The sequence below is a fragment of the Oncorhynchus gorbuscha genome, linkage group LG03 (assembly GCF_021184085.1).
Source record: "Oncorhynchus gorbuscha isolate QuinsamMale2020 ecotype Even-year linkage group LG03, OgorEven_v1.0, whole genome shotgun sequence".
In the NCBI taxonomy this organism is placed as follows: Eukaryota; Metazoa; Chordata; class Actinopteri; order Salmoniformes; family Salmonidae; genus Oncorhynchus; species Oncorhynchus gorbuscha.
The window spans coordinates 70139409-70156395 of record NC_060175.1 but is presented as its reverse complement, the minus strand read 5'-3'; the positions used below and the strand labels follow the sequence as shown (position 1 = coordinate 70156395).

Sequence of the window (16987 nt, the reverse complement as noted above, 5' to 3'; positions counted from 1 at the left end):
GGACCTTTGAAACCATAATTCCCAACAGCAAAACACTGAGAGCTGGAAAAGGACTACAACTCTGTCAAGACTTCAGCCACCAGGTCATACAGTATTTCTGAGCTGTGACAGAATGATAACAGAACCAAATTGGTACATCCAAAGGGTGCACTTCTCCATTTATACACAAACATACCCACCGATTAAGTGCTCGCTTGCAAAATCAGTATTTTATTATGGTCCTTTTGGATGTACAGGTCAGAATGTGAATCTGATGTATCTATGTATCTGTTATGGGTAAAAATGTGAATTGTGATATGAAATCAGTTTGTTCTTGATTTACAGGTGAACACTTTTATATGTTAGTGGTTGCCTTGAACAGGCAATTGCTAGTTATTATTTATGACCATGCCCTGAGATGTGTAATCAAGGTCTGAAAAGTGGAAATGTGTCGTATTTACTGCACTCTCTCTGTCTTGTCCTGTCAAAAATACCTTTCCTGAGGTCCTTTTCTGAGAGCTAGCAGGTTTGTGGATGTGAGATTGTGAGTGAGAGAGACGAGGCAGACACTTTACAGACTTAAAACAAAATATGGGGCTAATTTGCATATTGGGGGGGGGGGGGGGGCATTTTCTCTCTGGGAGAAAAGGAATGTGCAAAAACACCCCCCTCATATGGAATTACAGTTAAATGGTTTTAGTATACTTTTGAATTTGGAAAGCACATACACATTCATGAACTTCCATGGATCTGGTCCAGACTGAGGTTTGCTCATATCAAACAGTCTCATGCTTACCCATGCACACCAGATAAAGGCATGTTGTCCTTTAGAAAAGTAACTTTGGATATAAATAACTGGATAACCCTTGCTAGGGAAAGCCTGGTTCACACAGAACGACAACTGCTGGGTCTGCGGCAAAATGGATAAATAGCAGTGGAACAAGAAAAACACAATATAGATGTTTACAAACCAAATGCTACTGTATAGACCATATTTAGCTTGATGTCAATGGAATGTTAGATCCATTGTTTTGATGAGATATCAGAGTCATACTGTTTCCTGTAAAGGATAGATTCATTAGACAGATCACATCCACAAGATATAATCAAAGATACATTTAATTGCAGAGTATTTTGGATTTTTTTTTTAACACAATGTAAAATTGTACATGCTTGCTGTAACATCCCACTGGGCACACAATTTAATTTCAATGTGGACATTTGGGTAATATTTGGTAGAAACGTTGATCAATGCGATTTCAACCTTTATTCACCCACTCAATAAATCAGCCAGAAGTTTGTTGGCTAACTTATTGAGTGATGAACTGACATTATTTCAAAGGTACAAATTAATTATATTTCATACAATGTTTGTCTATGTTGAAAATTAATTAAAATGTTGAACTTATCCTATGGTTGAAATTCCACCCTCAAAACAACAGTTTACAATGATGAGCCCAGTGGGATAGAGTATACTGTATGTAGCCAACACAACAAAACAATTGTTTACCCTTTCACTAAGTTTGATTGACAAATAATTGCTAAGTATATATTTTTCTTTCAAATGCTGCAAAACGTATAGCCATTCCAGCCGTGCACACATCTTCATGATAAAAGAGTCTAGAGGCTGTGCTATGTTGTAGCACCATCTGCTGCTGAACAAAGAAGGTGACGATAGGTTCTGTAGATACTGTAGACCAGGACAGGTCAACCCTCCTGGAGGGCTTTTTCTCCAGCCTTGTTAAAAAAATACCTGATTCAGTAATAGGTCCTAGTGACTTCCTTTCCCAGTAGTTTTTCATTCACTGAAGGGGTGGTCATGTTCAAGGTTCCTCTGGACGAAATAAGGAGTAGGGTGCCAGCCATTTCACATGATGATCCCTAAAAAGATGGTTCATATTATTACAATATCATTTTAAAAACATGTCTGTGTTAATGGGTGGGTTAAGCTGTGTTTTATTAACAGGGTTAACAATAGCACCCTCACTTGTTGAGTTGGAATGAAGCTGCAAAACTAAGAATGAATCAAAAGAGCACATCCAGACCTTAGGTCTGTCTACCTGTGGTATTTTTGTCCCTTTCTCCTTTGATATTCCATTTCATCCACTGTCCAGACGGCCCCCTTGCCTCCCTCCACTCGCACAAAACACTTGTGGAGGCTAAGATTGTGACGGACAGCGTTCTGTGGCGGCAAATGAATACAGCTTGTGTAAGGAGTTCAGGAGCTAATATCGCTCAAGGCTCAAATATAGGACTCATATGAAAGCGAGCATAATGATCCAAGGAGAAGCCTAACCTTCCATGTGGCCGTGTTGTGTCGGAAGTAGAAGAACATGGTGGTGAACCAGTTGTAGATGTCATTCAGGGAGCGCTGCTTGTCTGGAGACTCCAGTATAGACTGCAGACAGACATGGTGGACATTCACAATATGCTTGTGCAATTGAAACAACTCACATGGGGTCTAGACATAGATTGAGGTCTTGCTACACATGTAGTCCAAAACAACAGATGTTATATTAATGTCACACTTGTCGCTGTCTTGCAGTCCAACAAGGATGCATGAACTACCGAGCAAACTGTATGCTCCTCAGCCACTCAGCCAGACTCTCGACAGTCTACCTTTTCCTTTTCTCAAGTGCTCCTTTTACACAAGTGTTCAGAGAGACTCTTACTGTTTAAATCAGACAACTCACCCATCTTATCATGCAGGCGTAGGTGTACAGTGGCCTAATGTTGTTGTATTTGTAACACTCAACACTCGGGATAAGATCTGTAGGACGGCCAACGAAAGCAAACATACCAGGTCTTGAGTTTGGATCAGATTTCACAGCAACACGAAAGACAACATCACCAAAACAGACAAGCAAAACACTTGTAGGAATGCACTCAGAGTGGCATTCAGAATCAAAATGGAGTGGAACTCCCTCAGGCTTAAGAAGAGCGGGAGGGGCGGGGCAGTGTTACCTGGCCGTAGGTGGTGGGGAGCAGCAGACGGCCAATACTCGTGCTGCACCAGCTCCTCTGGCTCTTTAGTGGTGCAGCGTGACACTCCACCTCGGTTCTGGGGCAGGCCTAGTGACAGGCTGTGCCTGTAGGGCCAGTCTGAAGCTGACTTCTGACAGGGAGAGAGACCATGACCCAACAACACAGACATTCAACAAGGACAAGTTGAGGTACGTAGAAATTGTCTTAAAAAGTGCAGGATAATGGACAATGGCCGGTTACTATAGTCACTCGAGGGAATTATTCAAAAGAGAAGTTACCAAGACAGTTGATTTGTGTCCAGATAGGTGCAGATGTAGTTGCATTGCGAAGAGTTTCTGTTTTTCCACAGTCAGCTAAAACAGAGAGGAGATTCATTGAGGGCCACATTTTCACTTAGCTGGACTTGGAGCTTTTACAACCTTTCCCGGGTTCTCCGTGTTCACTAGTTGGAGTTTTTCTGTAAAACGATATAATATGTAGACCTACAGGAACAAACCTGGGTCTCCATGTATTGCACCATGTCTTGTTGCACCTTCCACTGTGCAATGCTTCTGTCTCCATGTCCATGGTCAGAGTGGAGGTGTCTGGAAACACCATAAAGAGCATCACTGTCATGACTATAAACAACAGCGCCACAACTGTATCACAATGACTAATGAAATATACTGGTGCTCATTACTTACTTCAAAAAACTGGGGAATTCTTCAAATACTGCATCGCAGCCAGGCCAGCAGCAGAGTCCGTTGAGAAACAGAGCACTGGACCCCTCTAGGGTTGGGTGACCTGCCCTGCAGAATGAGGGGAGGAATATTACAAACTTAGGACTGAACGCAATCAATCAAACCAACCTGGCATTTGTTTATGCAGTTTCTGTTCATGTCACAAGCTCAGATGCACGTGCATGCACACAGACGCACACACACACACGCGGAACTCACTCATGTTGCCTGGTGATGATGGAGCTCTGCTTATTAGGCCTGGCTGTCCTCGGGGGAGAGGGGTGACGAGTTGGCCCAGGAGAGTGCTCAGAGTGTGGGGGAGAGGACTGTCCACGGCTCCCTGTGTCCACCTCCACCTTGCACAGTGAGATGGGCTGAGCTGAACTGGCCTCTGTTAGAGTGCATGGTGCTGGAGAAGCAGAAGGTAGAGAAAAATGGATCTTTATGGAGAAAGACCTCGATACACTTTCCATGAGCCTCCTTTGTATAATGTACAGTATAATGGCTGTATAGAATCATATGCAACATATGGAATGACTCCATGCTTTTAAAGCCACTGGTGTTTCCATTCAAAAGTGTGACTGTACACACACATTATAGGGTGAGGGAAAAATGAAAATGTTTTGACAATGATTTAATGGTCCAGTTGTGAATGCTGTCCAAGCAGACAGAACTATGGGGTTAGTTATAGATTCTATACATCCATTATACACTTGAGGGTCATGGACAGTGTTTCTACTGTAGGTCTTTCTCCATAAAGAGCTGTTTTATAGAGAGCAATAATAATGGCGTCTTTTAGTAAGCACTGACACCGCCATGGTCCGTGGAACAAAGCCTACGGAGAAATGAATGGAGTTTTATATGTCTGTGGTAAACACAGGCTTAGGAGATCTTATACGTTTTGTTCTATGAGATAATCTTCATCATCTAACGTCACTTGTTGTGCATTTTGAAGCATTGACTGTATGTAAATGAAAAAAAGCACATGAAGGTTTCATAATTCATAAATGTCACGTCAACTGACTGATATTATCGCATATAACCAAACGTATAAGATCTCCTAAGCCTGTGTCAACCTCAGACCTTATTTTCTACGTTTGTTCCAAAGCCCTATTCTTTCCCCATTCATTTCCCCCAAAGGAATGGCTGAACGAACCAGAGGTAACTCCTTTCTGCTTTTTTAGGACTACAAGCTGGCTTTATATCTTCTCCTAAGACATACTACATATTGACTGTACGTTTGTTTATCCCATGTGTAACTCTGTGTTGTTGTTTGTGTCGCACTGCTTTGCTTTATCTCGGCCAGGTCGCAGGTGTAAATGAGAACTTGTTCTCAACTGGCCTACCTGGTTGAAATAAAGGTGAAATAAATAAATAAATATAAAAAAAACATGTGTACGCAAGGGGGCTGCAGAGAGTCAGTCAGCGCAAAGCGTACCCTGCGGTCGCACGTGGGCAGCCTGGACACCCTGGCGTAGAACAGAGGGTCTGTGCTGGCTCAACTGGGGGCACAGAGACACCCGTTGTAGGAGCGGTCTCCCCTCCTCCTCACTGGAACACTGGGGAGGACACGCAACAAGGCACTTACAGTATCCCTTTCCACCAGCAGGGAGTTCTCCGAGCAAATACAATCAACTTTCTTGAGCTAATGTCAGTGAAACTGAAACAATAATGTATGGGTTTACATGTATCTCAGGCCAGAATAGGGCATCGAAATGCTTTATAATAGGAGGTATAAGAAGGAATATCATACCTGCCGTAACAATATGCTTTGGAGCTGAGACGAGGCCATAAGTGAAACTCCAGGTCTAATCATCAGTGGGAAGCCCATCTATGAATAATGGACATGTATTTACATCATTCCTCTCACTATAAGGACAACAGATATTCCATGTAATGAAAGTATAAATATTTCCTCCAAGCTAGAATCCTTAGTTGCAACATTAATGTTTGGACTTAACAATTACCCTTGAAGAAAACGTATTAATGCCTGATAAGCTGAGTTCAACAAAGTAAATGTAAACAACCACTGTATAGTCTCAAAACATGGTTAAAACTGTCATTTTGATATCATGGATGGCCAGTCCTTGCATCCATAGCGTAGTCTATGAAATTGAGAGTAGTTCCATGTCTTTAGGCCCATCCCTCAGCTTTTTATCGAAACAGAGGCTGGGTGTGGCTTTGTTATTTTTTATGGATTCTAGCTTTAATAGTCTTAAATTAGTATTATTATACAAAGAAATTGTAGACCAAAACATAAATAAAAACAAACGGTATGAAACCAATTGATGTACACTTTAGCTTGAGCTCTTAACTTTCAATTCATGTTTATTTTAGTATTCATTATGTATTATGATTTTTCTTTGTAAATCTGGCTCAAATTTAGCTTGAAACCACAGTAACAGTTCAACCAGTACCTGCGTAACAGAGGTACGAGCACAGAGCTGAGGTGAGGCAGAATCTTTGGGCTGGGTACGTGCGTCTGGCTCCTCTCGCTGCTCTCGCTGCTGCTGATGTCGCCCACTCTTCAACCTCTCACTCTCAGTCTGTGGCATCCCTGGGCCTGGTGCAGAAGAGCAGAAATGGAGGGTTAGTGCTAAGTGCATGTTACCCCTAGGAATGTAGGGGTGGTGGTGGATAAAGGTTGACTCTCACGCTGCAAATGTGTAGACAACATAAACAATCGTAAATAAACACACATCGCAACAGATCATCTCCACACAGGGCACCGATTGTGTAGGTATATTCCTATTTGTAAGGTTATGTTTTATTCAGTCCAGCATATTGTTCAATGTATGACATTAAAACAACATATTGCTACAATAAAATATAATAAGAGAGAGAGAGAGAGAGAGAGGGGGGGGAGAGGGGGGGAGAGAGAGAGAGAGAGAGAGAGAGAGAGAGAGAGAGAGAGAGAGAGAGAGAGAGAGAGAGAGAGAGAGAGAGAGAGAGAGAGAGAGAGAGAGAGAGAGAGAGAGAGAGAGAGAGAGAGAAAAAGAGAGAGTGATGGGGGATATAAATTTGCTCTTTGGTAAATGTTAGACAGCTACAGGTTTGGAGGCATATTATCTTTGTTCCTTTATCAGACATAATGAAAGGGAGAGGAGTTCAAACACAGTTTGGGCTGAGAGATTTTGTGGTTGTGCACAGGTGCAACCTTTGACTACACAGACAGTGGAGGGTACAGAAATGAAGCTGATAACAGCAGGTATCTCAAAAATATAGCACAGGAAAGAGGGAAGGGGAGAGGGTGCTCCAATTCTTTTCTCGCCTCGTACCCCTGGTACTGATACTGTTTCAGTGGCCTTCACCTTGTATTTAGAAGGAAATAATGTGGTATCAATGGCTACGTTATTGTGCTTAGTATACTTGAAAGAAGTACTTGGTACCAAAATCTGTTAGAACTCCCCCCCAAAAAAACATGTAATTATATCATGTCATCTTTAGGTAAATATGTAAATATATGGTAATTTCTGTACTGTAAAATAAAGTGCAACCCAAGAGCTTCTAAAGGCAACCTTATAGAACTCTATACCTCAAATGTTTAAAAGTCTATGGGTGACCACTGTGTACATTTGCAAATGCACGCTCTCACCCAGGAAGAGGAAACAGGAATTCAGTAGAAAGAGAAAGTACTGAAGCTCTTTGTGGCTTCTCACTTTTATCTCCACTTCACTAGCAAAACCAAACATTTCTTCTTTACAGAAAGCTCAGATCAAAGCAAAGTATTTGTTGTAATGCAAAGTGACAATTGAATCATGTCACATAAAACAGGCATTAAATGAATAAGCACATCTTTTGGATTTGGAATTGAGAGCTACAGTACACGTTTATGTCGCACAGGTTTGTAGGGTGTGATTTGATGAATGGATGTGCTACAATGACATTACAAGTAGAATATTGTGATATATTAACACTTCTTACAACACTTCTCTCAACTGAGGACAATTACGTTCAGCTTTTACTATAGTCTAGGACTGGGTTTGATTATCAAAATGCTTTATTTACAATCAACTACATATGAAAAGTTATTCCTTCTGCATCATATTGAAACATTTTTCTCAGTGAGTTTTCTTATTACTCACTATGCTTCCATATCTAAAATATCTGTCTGATCTTGGCACTTTGGAAGGAACCTGTGGGTGATATTGATTTGTAGATTCGCTTTCTTTGACCTATAACACTACAGTAGGACAGGAAAGAATTTATAAGCAGAGTAATCATTCTTTTTGATCTTTGATCTACAAAGGACAGTATTAAACAGAATATGATTTTCCCCCCCCCAATATTATATTATTTTAAATTTATAATATGTTTTCTTCTAATTCAACTTTTCTTTTTGAACGAGAAGAAAAACGTTTATAAAAATATATTAGAGTAAATACTATACTGTAGTGGTGACTTAGAGACAGCTACATTAACATTTATGTCCAAAATTATTGAATTAATCTAAATGGCAAAATAAGCATGAAGACTAACTTTACATTTGATGGTCATATAATACCAGTCCTACAGACAATAAAATAAAATAAACATATTGCAGTTTATATTACAAAGTTAGGATGTTTCTTGAACATTTATGTCCAACTTCTGTATTTCCAAAGGGTGAACTCAGCTCCATCATTCATTGAATCAGTTGGCTCATTCATCACAAAACCCACTGATATTGCCAACTACTTTCAGCGTTTTTTTACTGGCAAGATTAGCCAATTTAGGCATGACATGCCAAAAACAAACACTGAACCTACACATCCATTAGTTGGTAGAGCATGGCGCTTGTAACGCCAGGGTAGTGGGTTCGATCCCCGGGACCACCCATACGTAGAATGTATGCACACATGACTGTAAGTCGCTTTGGATAAAAGCGTCTGCTAAATGGCATATATTATTATTATTATTATATATAAATTACCAAATTATGAAATACACGCATTGTAATTTTGAATTCCGTAAAGTGAGTGTGGAAGAGGTGAAAAAAGAATTGTTTAACTTCTCAAATGTAACATTTCATTGTGTGATAAGAGTCACTGACTCAAAGCCACAAGAAGGTAGAACGTATTTCAAACGTTGCTTGTAAGCAGGCGGTAGTTGCAGAAATGTTGGGTCTGACAACTTGGATGGAAAATTACTGAGGATGATAGCGGACTATATTGACACTCCTATTTGCCATTTGTTCAATTTAGGCCGACAGGAAAGCGTGTGCCCTCAGGCCTGGAGGGAAGCAAAAGTCATTCCGCTACCCAAGAATAGCAAAGCACCCTTTACTGGCTCAAACAGCTGACCAATCAGCCTGCTACCAATCCTTAGTTAACTTTTGGAAAAAATTAGGTTGACCAGATGCAATGCTATTACAGAGTAAACAAATCAACAATTGACTTTCAGCATACTTATAGGGAAGGGCACTCAACATATATGGACGGCACTTACACAAATCACTGATGATTGGCTGAAATAAATTGATAATAAGAAGCTTGTGGTTGCTGTTTTGTGTTCTTTAATGGAAGCCTCTCCAACATGATCCAGGTGGAGTTGGGTATTCCCCAGGTCAGTTGTCTAGGCTCCTTATGTTTTTCAATCTTTACCAATGATCTGCCACTGGCACTGAGTAAAGCATTATAAACGTCAGCTACCACAGCAAGTACAATCACTTAACAAAAAGCTGCAGTCAGTTTTAGAATTGCCTGTGCTATCTGCAATCCTTGAGATGTCCCTATCCCATTATAAATTACATTTTAAATGGTTATGGTAAGGGTTAAGGTTAGAGTTAAAGTTAGGATTAGGATTAGGGTAAGGATAGTGGTTAAGGTTAGGGTTAGGAATGTCCCAAAGATCCCAGCACTGACAAGTAAAAAGCTAGAACTAAATATTTAAAAAATATAAGCATTGTATTTGGGCCAACATTCACAAAACCATGAAACTTAACTAAATATTCTAATGAATAATGTGAAAATTTAGCAAGTTTAGGAGACTAAACTGCTTGGTGTAACCTTGGATTGTTAACTGTCATGGTTAAAACACATTGATGTAACAGTAGCTAAGATGGGGAGAGGTTGTCTGCCCGTAATAAAGTGCTGCTCTGCTTTCTTGACATTCCTATCAACAAAACAAGTCCTACAGGCCCTAGTTTAATCGCACCTGGACTACTGCCCAGTCATATAGTCAAGTGCCACAAAGAGGGACATCGGCAAATTACAGTTGACCTAGAACAGAGCAGCACAGTTGGCCCTTAAGTGTACATGGAGAAGTAACACCAATGGCATGCATGTCAATCTCTGTTGTCTCAAAGTAGAGGAGAGACTGACTGCATCACTACTTGTCTTTGTAAGAGGTATTGACATGTTGAAAGCACAGAGATGTCTGTTCAAACTAGCACACAGCTCAGAAACCCACGCATACCCCACACAACATGTCACAAGGGGTCTTTTCACAGTTCCCAAGTCCAGAACAGACTTTGGGAAACGCACAGTACTACACAAAGCCATGATTACATGGAACTCTATTCCACATCAAGTAACTCATGCAAGCAGTAAAATCTGATTTAAAAAACCCTGAATAAAACCACTTTATGGAACAAGGTGGACTGTAAAGAGACACACACACGCATACGCACACACGCTAGCGCACTCACTCTTCACACACGTACATTGTAATATTGTTGTATGGTGGTATTATACATTTTGTATTGTAGATATGTAGTGGTGTAATACTTTTATATGATGTACTGTTTTATTTTTTGTTTTTAGTGTAATGTAAGTGCCATTATGTGTTTGGAACCCAGGAAGAGTAGCTGCTGCCTTGGCAACAGCGAATCGGGATCCCTAATAGTAGAATAGATCCCTAATAGTACAAATACAATTAAATACAAATAAAAAGCAATTGAGATAGAACTACTACTCATGATTACTAATGTCACATTAATGTGCAGCATAAATGCAGCTACAACAACACCCTACAATAATGTCACACTGACTTAGGGCTTCCATTTATAACTATGTATCACTATTGGCTTTTGCCAGAATTTGACCTACATGTATTATTCTATAAACTACAATACAAAAAAATATGCTTGTATTAATCTGTTCATCCTAATCTGATCTTTAAATTAGGTTAACTGAATAAAAACCTAATCTACCTGGAATATTTTGGTGATTTGCAGATGAAATGCATGTTGTGATTGTAGTGTAAGCCTCAATACTTACATTTTTAAATTGACAAAGAAAATATTCATAGAGAGAAAATGCTTTCTGGTTTTCTCACAGATCAAAAGTAACACAATTGAAAGACCAAAGTATAACAGTGTAATTCCTGTAAAGTGATTCATCGTCTTTGACATTGTGGTACCGAAAATATTACCATATTCCATCATTTGCTTTTTTTGTGGTAACAAAGTACAGATATTGACTACCGTCAGAAAAATCTGAATGTATGATCATTTTGATGACACAGCAACATGTGATGATACTGGTACACATTCTTGACATAAATTGTAAAAAATCCCAGTAGCCTTTAATGATAAAAGACTAATTCTGGACAAGCCCACAGATTCGTCACAAATGACCTTTTGGCACCATGAGACTTCAACCCACCAAAAGTCCATCATGTTATGAATATCAGGTCTGGGGTCTAAACCCAAATCATTTTAAGAATTACATTCACAATGAGATTGTACATTTTCTTTTAGTAACGCATAGATATTTCAGAGTTTCAATTATTACATTTTTTTTCACCAATTATTTCCTTGAATATCGTGAGTTCAAATGAATCTACCCTAACCGTGATAGATATCATACCAAAGTCGTTTCAATTTTGTGAATGAATGTGCCCAGTGTTAGAATTGTGTCGACTGGGTTGTCATTGAATAATCCAGTCAATGAGAAGTTAAAAGTTATCTTGAACATAATGCTTAAAAAATGTGTGGAAGAAAGATTGGATTTGTTTTCGCTTATATGATTAGTGATGCTTTAAATACTTACTTTTACACCTGTTAACACCTTTTAACAGGTTCCTCACTAAAGCAGTCATTACAAACAAAGTTATTTTCTTAGTTGTGTTTGCTTAATATTAAGACCTATCATTCCCCTTTCACCCTTTTGCTATATGCCTACAATCTGTGTTACCCAACTGATATACAGCATGGATACTTTGTACGCTTTTAGAAGTAAGGTACATGAACATTAGACTACACTATAAAATAGCTCATACACCACAGCTACAAACAATCCACCATTACAGATGACACCAAACCAGATTACACCATGGTCTTGAGTTTTGCGTACTGTACGTACCTCTTGGGGACACGCACCCCAATTTGGGAGACACTTGTCCACTGAATGATCTCCCTTCCGATACACAGAATGGTTGCCAACTCTAGCGGAAAGCAAAGAAGTGCATTCCTAAAATGTAAAGGTCACACGTTAAAACAGACAGTTTTTCTCACCTTACACCTTCCGTATCTCCTGCTCGCTTTCTGTCTTCCTGTTCTTAAGAGGATGAGATGCTAGAAAATGAAGAAAAAAAAAGCTCACAAATGTCAGAGAGAGGGGGTAGTATTCCACAAGTGATGTTTGAAGTTTATTATGTTTAAAAGAACACAGACTACCAGCAATATTCACTGCAACAGGGAAACAGGTTATGGTAAGAGCAAAGAAATGTTGAAAAAGAAATGTTTATTAAAATATGTTTATAAATATAAAAATGTTTATGAAAAGTATATTTATTTGATGCTAAAAAACAATTATATTTGATTTCAGCATTAATTATTCATTTGTTAGGCAAGTAAGACCAAAACCTATAAGCATGTTTTGTCTAAGGTACAAATAAATGTTAACATTAATCTCCTCCAATAGCATCTTATTTTTGCTTTGCCAACCCATCGTATTCAGGTAACTTTCACAATAGCTACATTAAAAAAAAATCTTGATACAGACTAAACACAATCATGCGGCCTTGTATAATTTCACTGTGTGTCAACACAATGGACAGCCATGATGAGTAGAATTGTTCAAATAACGTTGCGCAATCACAATAACATGCTCAAATAAAGAGAAATCACTCGGATTACAGAGAGCATGAATAATGCAGAATCACCATCCCCTTCATTCAACACTCACCTGAAAATGTCACAAGCAACGTGTGAGAGAGGGAACAGATGTGTGAAATGTGTGTTTGCCAGAATCCAGTCTGTATTTATACCTGGAAGTCACAGTAGGAAAAAAGTTTACGCCTGCCATCGAAATGGAAATGTCCTACATCACTGCAACAGGTTTCACACAAATAAGCGTAAATGACTTACCCTACCCTCAATAGTCTGAAGCACAACCTATTTCAGAACAAATAAATGCTACAAGCCACAATGGCAGTGCACAGAAATGCTTTGTTTTGTGATTGTTGATTATGTGATCCACCGTATTGTACTGAATTAGTGTAAATCAAATTAATCTGGGTTGTCTGTGTTAGCCCGGTGGTCTGAAACCTAGGCATTAGCTTGGGGAGCTTTCGCAAGTCTTCAGGACCTCGTCTCCCTCTCCACAATGACCCCAGCAGCTAATAGGCATCAACTGAATGACTGGCACCGATGGGACCGTCTCGGTTGCAGCCCTGGTCGTCTGCGCACCACAAAATTGTGTTGGCTCACTGAGCTAAACCCTATGCTTGGGAAGCTAGCGCAAGTCTTTAGGTTTCCGACAAAGTTACTCAACATGCAAGCATGGCTCATTGAATCACCTCTGTTACAAAGGCAATGCCCCACCATGACTCTGAGGGGCCTAAACAGTCCGCAGTGATATCGGCAGGCTCTAAACCCTACAATTAACCAACACATCCTCCAAACCACATTGTTAAATAACTTTCCATGGCTAAAATACTCTTCTAGCTCTCCTTTTACCCCCGTTTAAGTCTTTGACTGGCTATGCTGAGGAGTACGATTTATCATGTGTACCAAGACACATTTACTTGAAACTTGTCTTCTCGTGTGAACGCAACACACAATCTGAGGGAAAACAATGAAATTATGCACTTTCTCGCCGACCTCAGTCTGCGGAGGAACAGAGCAAGGACACAGACTGCGCCATCTTTTACCACATATTCTGTCACTCCTGACCACACATACTGTAAGGAAAGTTGCTGACAAGACGTTCAAAAAGTCATATGTTGTCCATTTGCATCCTTACATCTTTGGATGTAATTCATCATGAAATAAAAAAAATGTTGTCTGTGATTAAACCTTTCCTTGTGTGTGAGGATCTCTAGAAGAAGCAGAGGAGTGGTAATAGGGGGCTAGAGCGGGCGGTTGCTGACCTCAGGTGTGTCCTAATCATGACGAGCTGAAGTAAGATTACATTCGTTATGACATGTATGCTCAAATGGTTAATAGCATGAGCAGTATATGAAACTATCAACATTACAATTGTGATAACGGCATCAAAAGGTGTATTTCTTGTGAGAAATTATTTTGTTTTGCTGTTGTTGTGTCCGCTGTACTTATTTTATTTTGTAATAAAGATAATAATCATCATTATCATTACTACCAGCATCACCACCAAAAATGGTTAACGAGGCATTTTACAGAGGAAACATTAACATAACCAATGAAAAAAGAGTCCATTGCGCAACGGGGAAGCCCGCGCGAGGTAAAAGTATGACATTCTAAGCAGGTGTAAAACACTTTGTTCTGAAGAGTTATTTTTCAGGTTCTCAAAGGTCATCTATCTAAAATACACCACAGAACGTTGCAAGGAAGCGGTCTGCTTGAGCATCTCAATTTCCTTTTTAATCTTAACAAACATTCCCCTTATTAGATAACAACTGTACACAGGCTTTCACAAAAACCTTTGTCGGGGTTGTTTTTCATAACTTTTCTCAATTAATGTCATGATGTGTTTTTTTTTTTATCATAATTTTTTGGCCAAATTCACTTACAGAGTATTAAACTACTCAGTTTAGTATTTAGTATTTGGTCAGTTTAGTATTTGGTCTGATATTCCTTGAACACACGGACTTGTGACTCCACAAACTTGTTGGATGTATTTGCAGTATGTTTTGGTTGTGTTTTGGATGATGTTTTGCCCAGTAGGAACTGAGTTTGTAGAGTCACTTTGCCATTTTGGAGTCACTTTTATTGTGAGAAAAAAGGATGTTTCTAAACACTTCTACATTTATGTGGATGCTACCATGATTATGGATAATCATGAATGGATAATGAACAATGATGCGTGAGAAGGTTACAGAGGCACAAAGATCATACCCCCCCCCCCAAAAAATGCTTACCTCCTCTATTATTGGTATGGGTGAGAGATTTTGTAGTAGCCTCTGTAACTTTCTCACTCATCATTATTTGAGATTCATTCATGATTTTTTTTTAAAAATGGCATTATCAGGATTCATTTAGAAGTGGTCAGAAACATCTTATCTACTCGCTTAGAAAGAAAATGACTCCAGTCATCATTCACCATTCACTCACTATTGCATTTACATTAAAAGATGTTTAAACATTTTAGTAATATATCAGACGCACTTACTCAGAGCAACTCATTCATCTTAAGATAGATGTAGTTGTCTCACCTAGCTAAGATAAAGTAAGTACATGTTTTGTCAATAAAGTAGTTACATCGCCTTTAAAAAGTATTCACAGCCCTTGACATTTTACATATTTTGATGTGTTACAGCCTGAATTTGAAATTGGTTAAATTGAGATTTTGTTGTCACCGGCCTACACACAATACCCCATAATGTCAAAGTGGAATTATATTATAAATTCATTCAAAATGAAAAGCTGAAATGTCAATAATTATTCAACCACTTTGATATAACAAGCCTAAATAAATTCAGGAGTAAAAATGTGCATAAAATTCACATAATAAGTTGCATGGACTCACTCTGTGTGCAATAATAGTGTTTAACATTATTTGAATGACTACCTCATCTCTGTACCCCACACATACAAATATTCTGTAAGGTCCCTCAGTTGAGCAGTGAATTTCCAACACAGATTCAAACACAAAGACCAGGGATTTTTTTACAATGCCTCACAAATAAAGGGCACCTATTGGTAGATGGGTAAAAATGTAAAACGCAGACATTGAATATCCTTTTGAGCATGGTGAAGTTATTAATTACTCTTTGGATGGTGCATCAATACAATCAGTCACTACAAAGAAACAGGTTTCCTTCCTAACTCAATTGCCGGAGAGGAAGGACACCGCTCAGGGAATTCCCCATGAGGCCAATGTTGACTTTAAAAGAGTTACAGAGTTTAATGGCTGTGACAGGAGAATAATGAGGATGGATCAGCATTGTAAAACTAACCTAAATGACAGAGTGAAAAGAAGGAAGCATGTACAGAATAATATTCCAAAACATGCATCCTGTTTGCAATAAAGCGCTAAAGTAAAACTGCAAGAAATGTGGCAATGAAATTAACTTTATGCCCTGAGTACAAAGCATTATGTTTGGGGAGAATCCAACACAACACATCACTGAGTACCACTCTTCATATTTTCAAGCATGATGGTGGCTGCATCATGTTATGGGTATGCTTGTCATCAGCAAGGACTGGGGAGTTTTTAAGGATAAAAATGAAATGGAATGGAGCTAAGCACAGGTAAAATCCTCAAGCAAAACCTGGTTCAGTCTGCTTTCCACCAGGCACTGGGAGATAAATTCCCCTTTCAAGAGGACAATAACCTAAAACACAAGGCCAAATCTACGCTGGAGTTGCTTACCAAGAATGTGGCCGAGTTGCAGTTTTGACTTAAATCTACTTGAAAATCTATGGCAAGACCTGAAAATGTTTGTCTAGCAATGATCAACAACTAATTTGACAGCTTGAAGAATTTTGAAAAGAATAATGGGCAAATGTTGCACAATCCAGGTGTGGAAAGCTCTTAGAGACTTACCCAGAAAGACTCCCAGCTGTAATTCTTGCCAAAAGTGTTTCTACAAAGTATTGACTCAGGGAAGTCATTACTCATGTAAATGACATATTTCTGTATTTCATTTTTAATACATTTGCAAACATTTCTAAAAACATGTTTTCACTTTGTCATTATGGAGTATTATGTGTAGATGGGTGAGAAAAACATAGATTTCTCTGTCAAATTGGTTGTTTATCATTGCTAGACAAACATGTTCAGGTCTTGCCATAGATTTTCAAGATTTTCAAGTGTATTTTCCATTTGAATTCAGGCTGTAACACAAGAAAATGTGGAATAAGTCATTGGGTATGAATACTTTCTGAAGGCACTGTATCAGCAAAGCCAGTGCTTGTAGAAAAAAGTCAAGCGTGAGTGTTAGTTCACGAAAGGCAA

At 39.0% G+C, this 16987-nt stretch overlaps 1 protein-coding gene across 2 annotated transcripts; it reads right to left on the bottom strand.

The window, feature by feature from the left end:
• Positions 1-1092: 1092 nt before the first annotated feature.
• On the bottom strand, positions 1093-12841 carry LOC124021671 (forkhead box protein P1-like). Of its 2 annotated transcripts, XM_046336784.1 has the most exons (14): positions 12794-12841; positions 12121-12180; positions 6101-6246; positions 5437-5514; positions 5122-5242; positions 3903-4092; positions 3648-3752; positions 3461-3548; positions 3243-3317; positions 2944-3094; positions 2673-2749; positions 2276-2377; positions 2040-2161; positions 1093-1860 (listed from the first exon to the last, which is right to left on the bottom strand). In XM_046336784.1, the coding sequence occupies exons 3-14, from the start codon at positions 6236-6238 to the stop codon at positions 1803-1805; spliced, it is 1305 nt and encodes a 434-aa protein (XP_046192740.1). In that variant the 5' UTR covers positions 6239-6246; positions 12121-12180; positions 12794-12841; the 3' UTR covers positions 1093-1802. The 2 variants fall into 2 exon arrangements, with proteins under 2 accessions (XP_046192740.1, XP_046192748.1); XM_046336792.1 differs by lacking the exons at positions 12121-12180; positions 12794-12841 and adding an exon at positions 11969-12095.
• Between the last annotated feature and the right edge of the window lie 4146 nt (positions 12842-16987).

What these genes read in the sequence shown, in the direction of transcription:
- LOC124021671 (XM_046336784.1), bottom strand. Translation starts at nt 6,238, where the DNA reads ATGCCACAGACTGAGAGTGAGAGGTTGAAGAGTGGGCGACATCAGCAG. An exon ending in TGCCCACGTGCGACCGCAGG is followed by an intron (nt 4,093 to 5,121) that starts GTACGCTTTGCG and finishes CTGCTTCTCCAG; the next exon opens with CACCATGCACTCTAACAGAG. An exon ending in GAATTCCCCAGTTTTTTGAA is followed by an intron (nt 3,549 to 3,647) that starts GTAAGTAATGAG and finishes TGGTGTTTCCAG; the next exon opens with ACACCTCCACTCTGACCATG.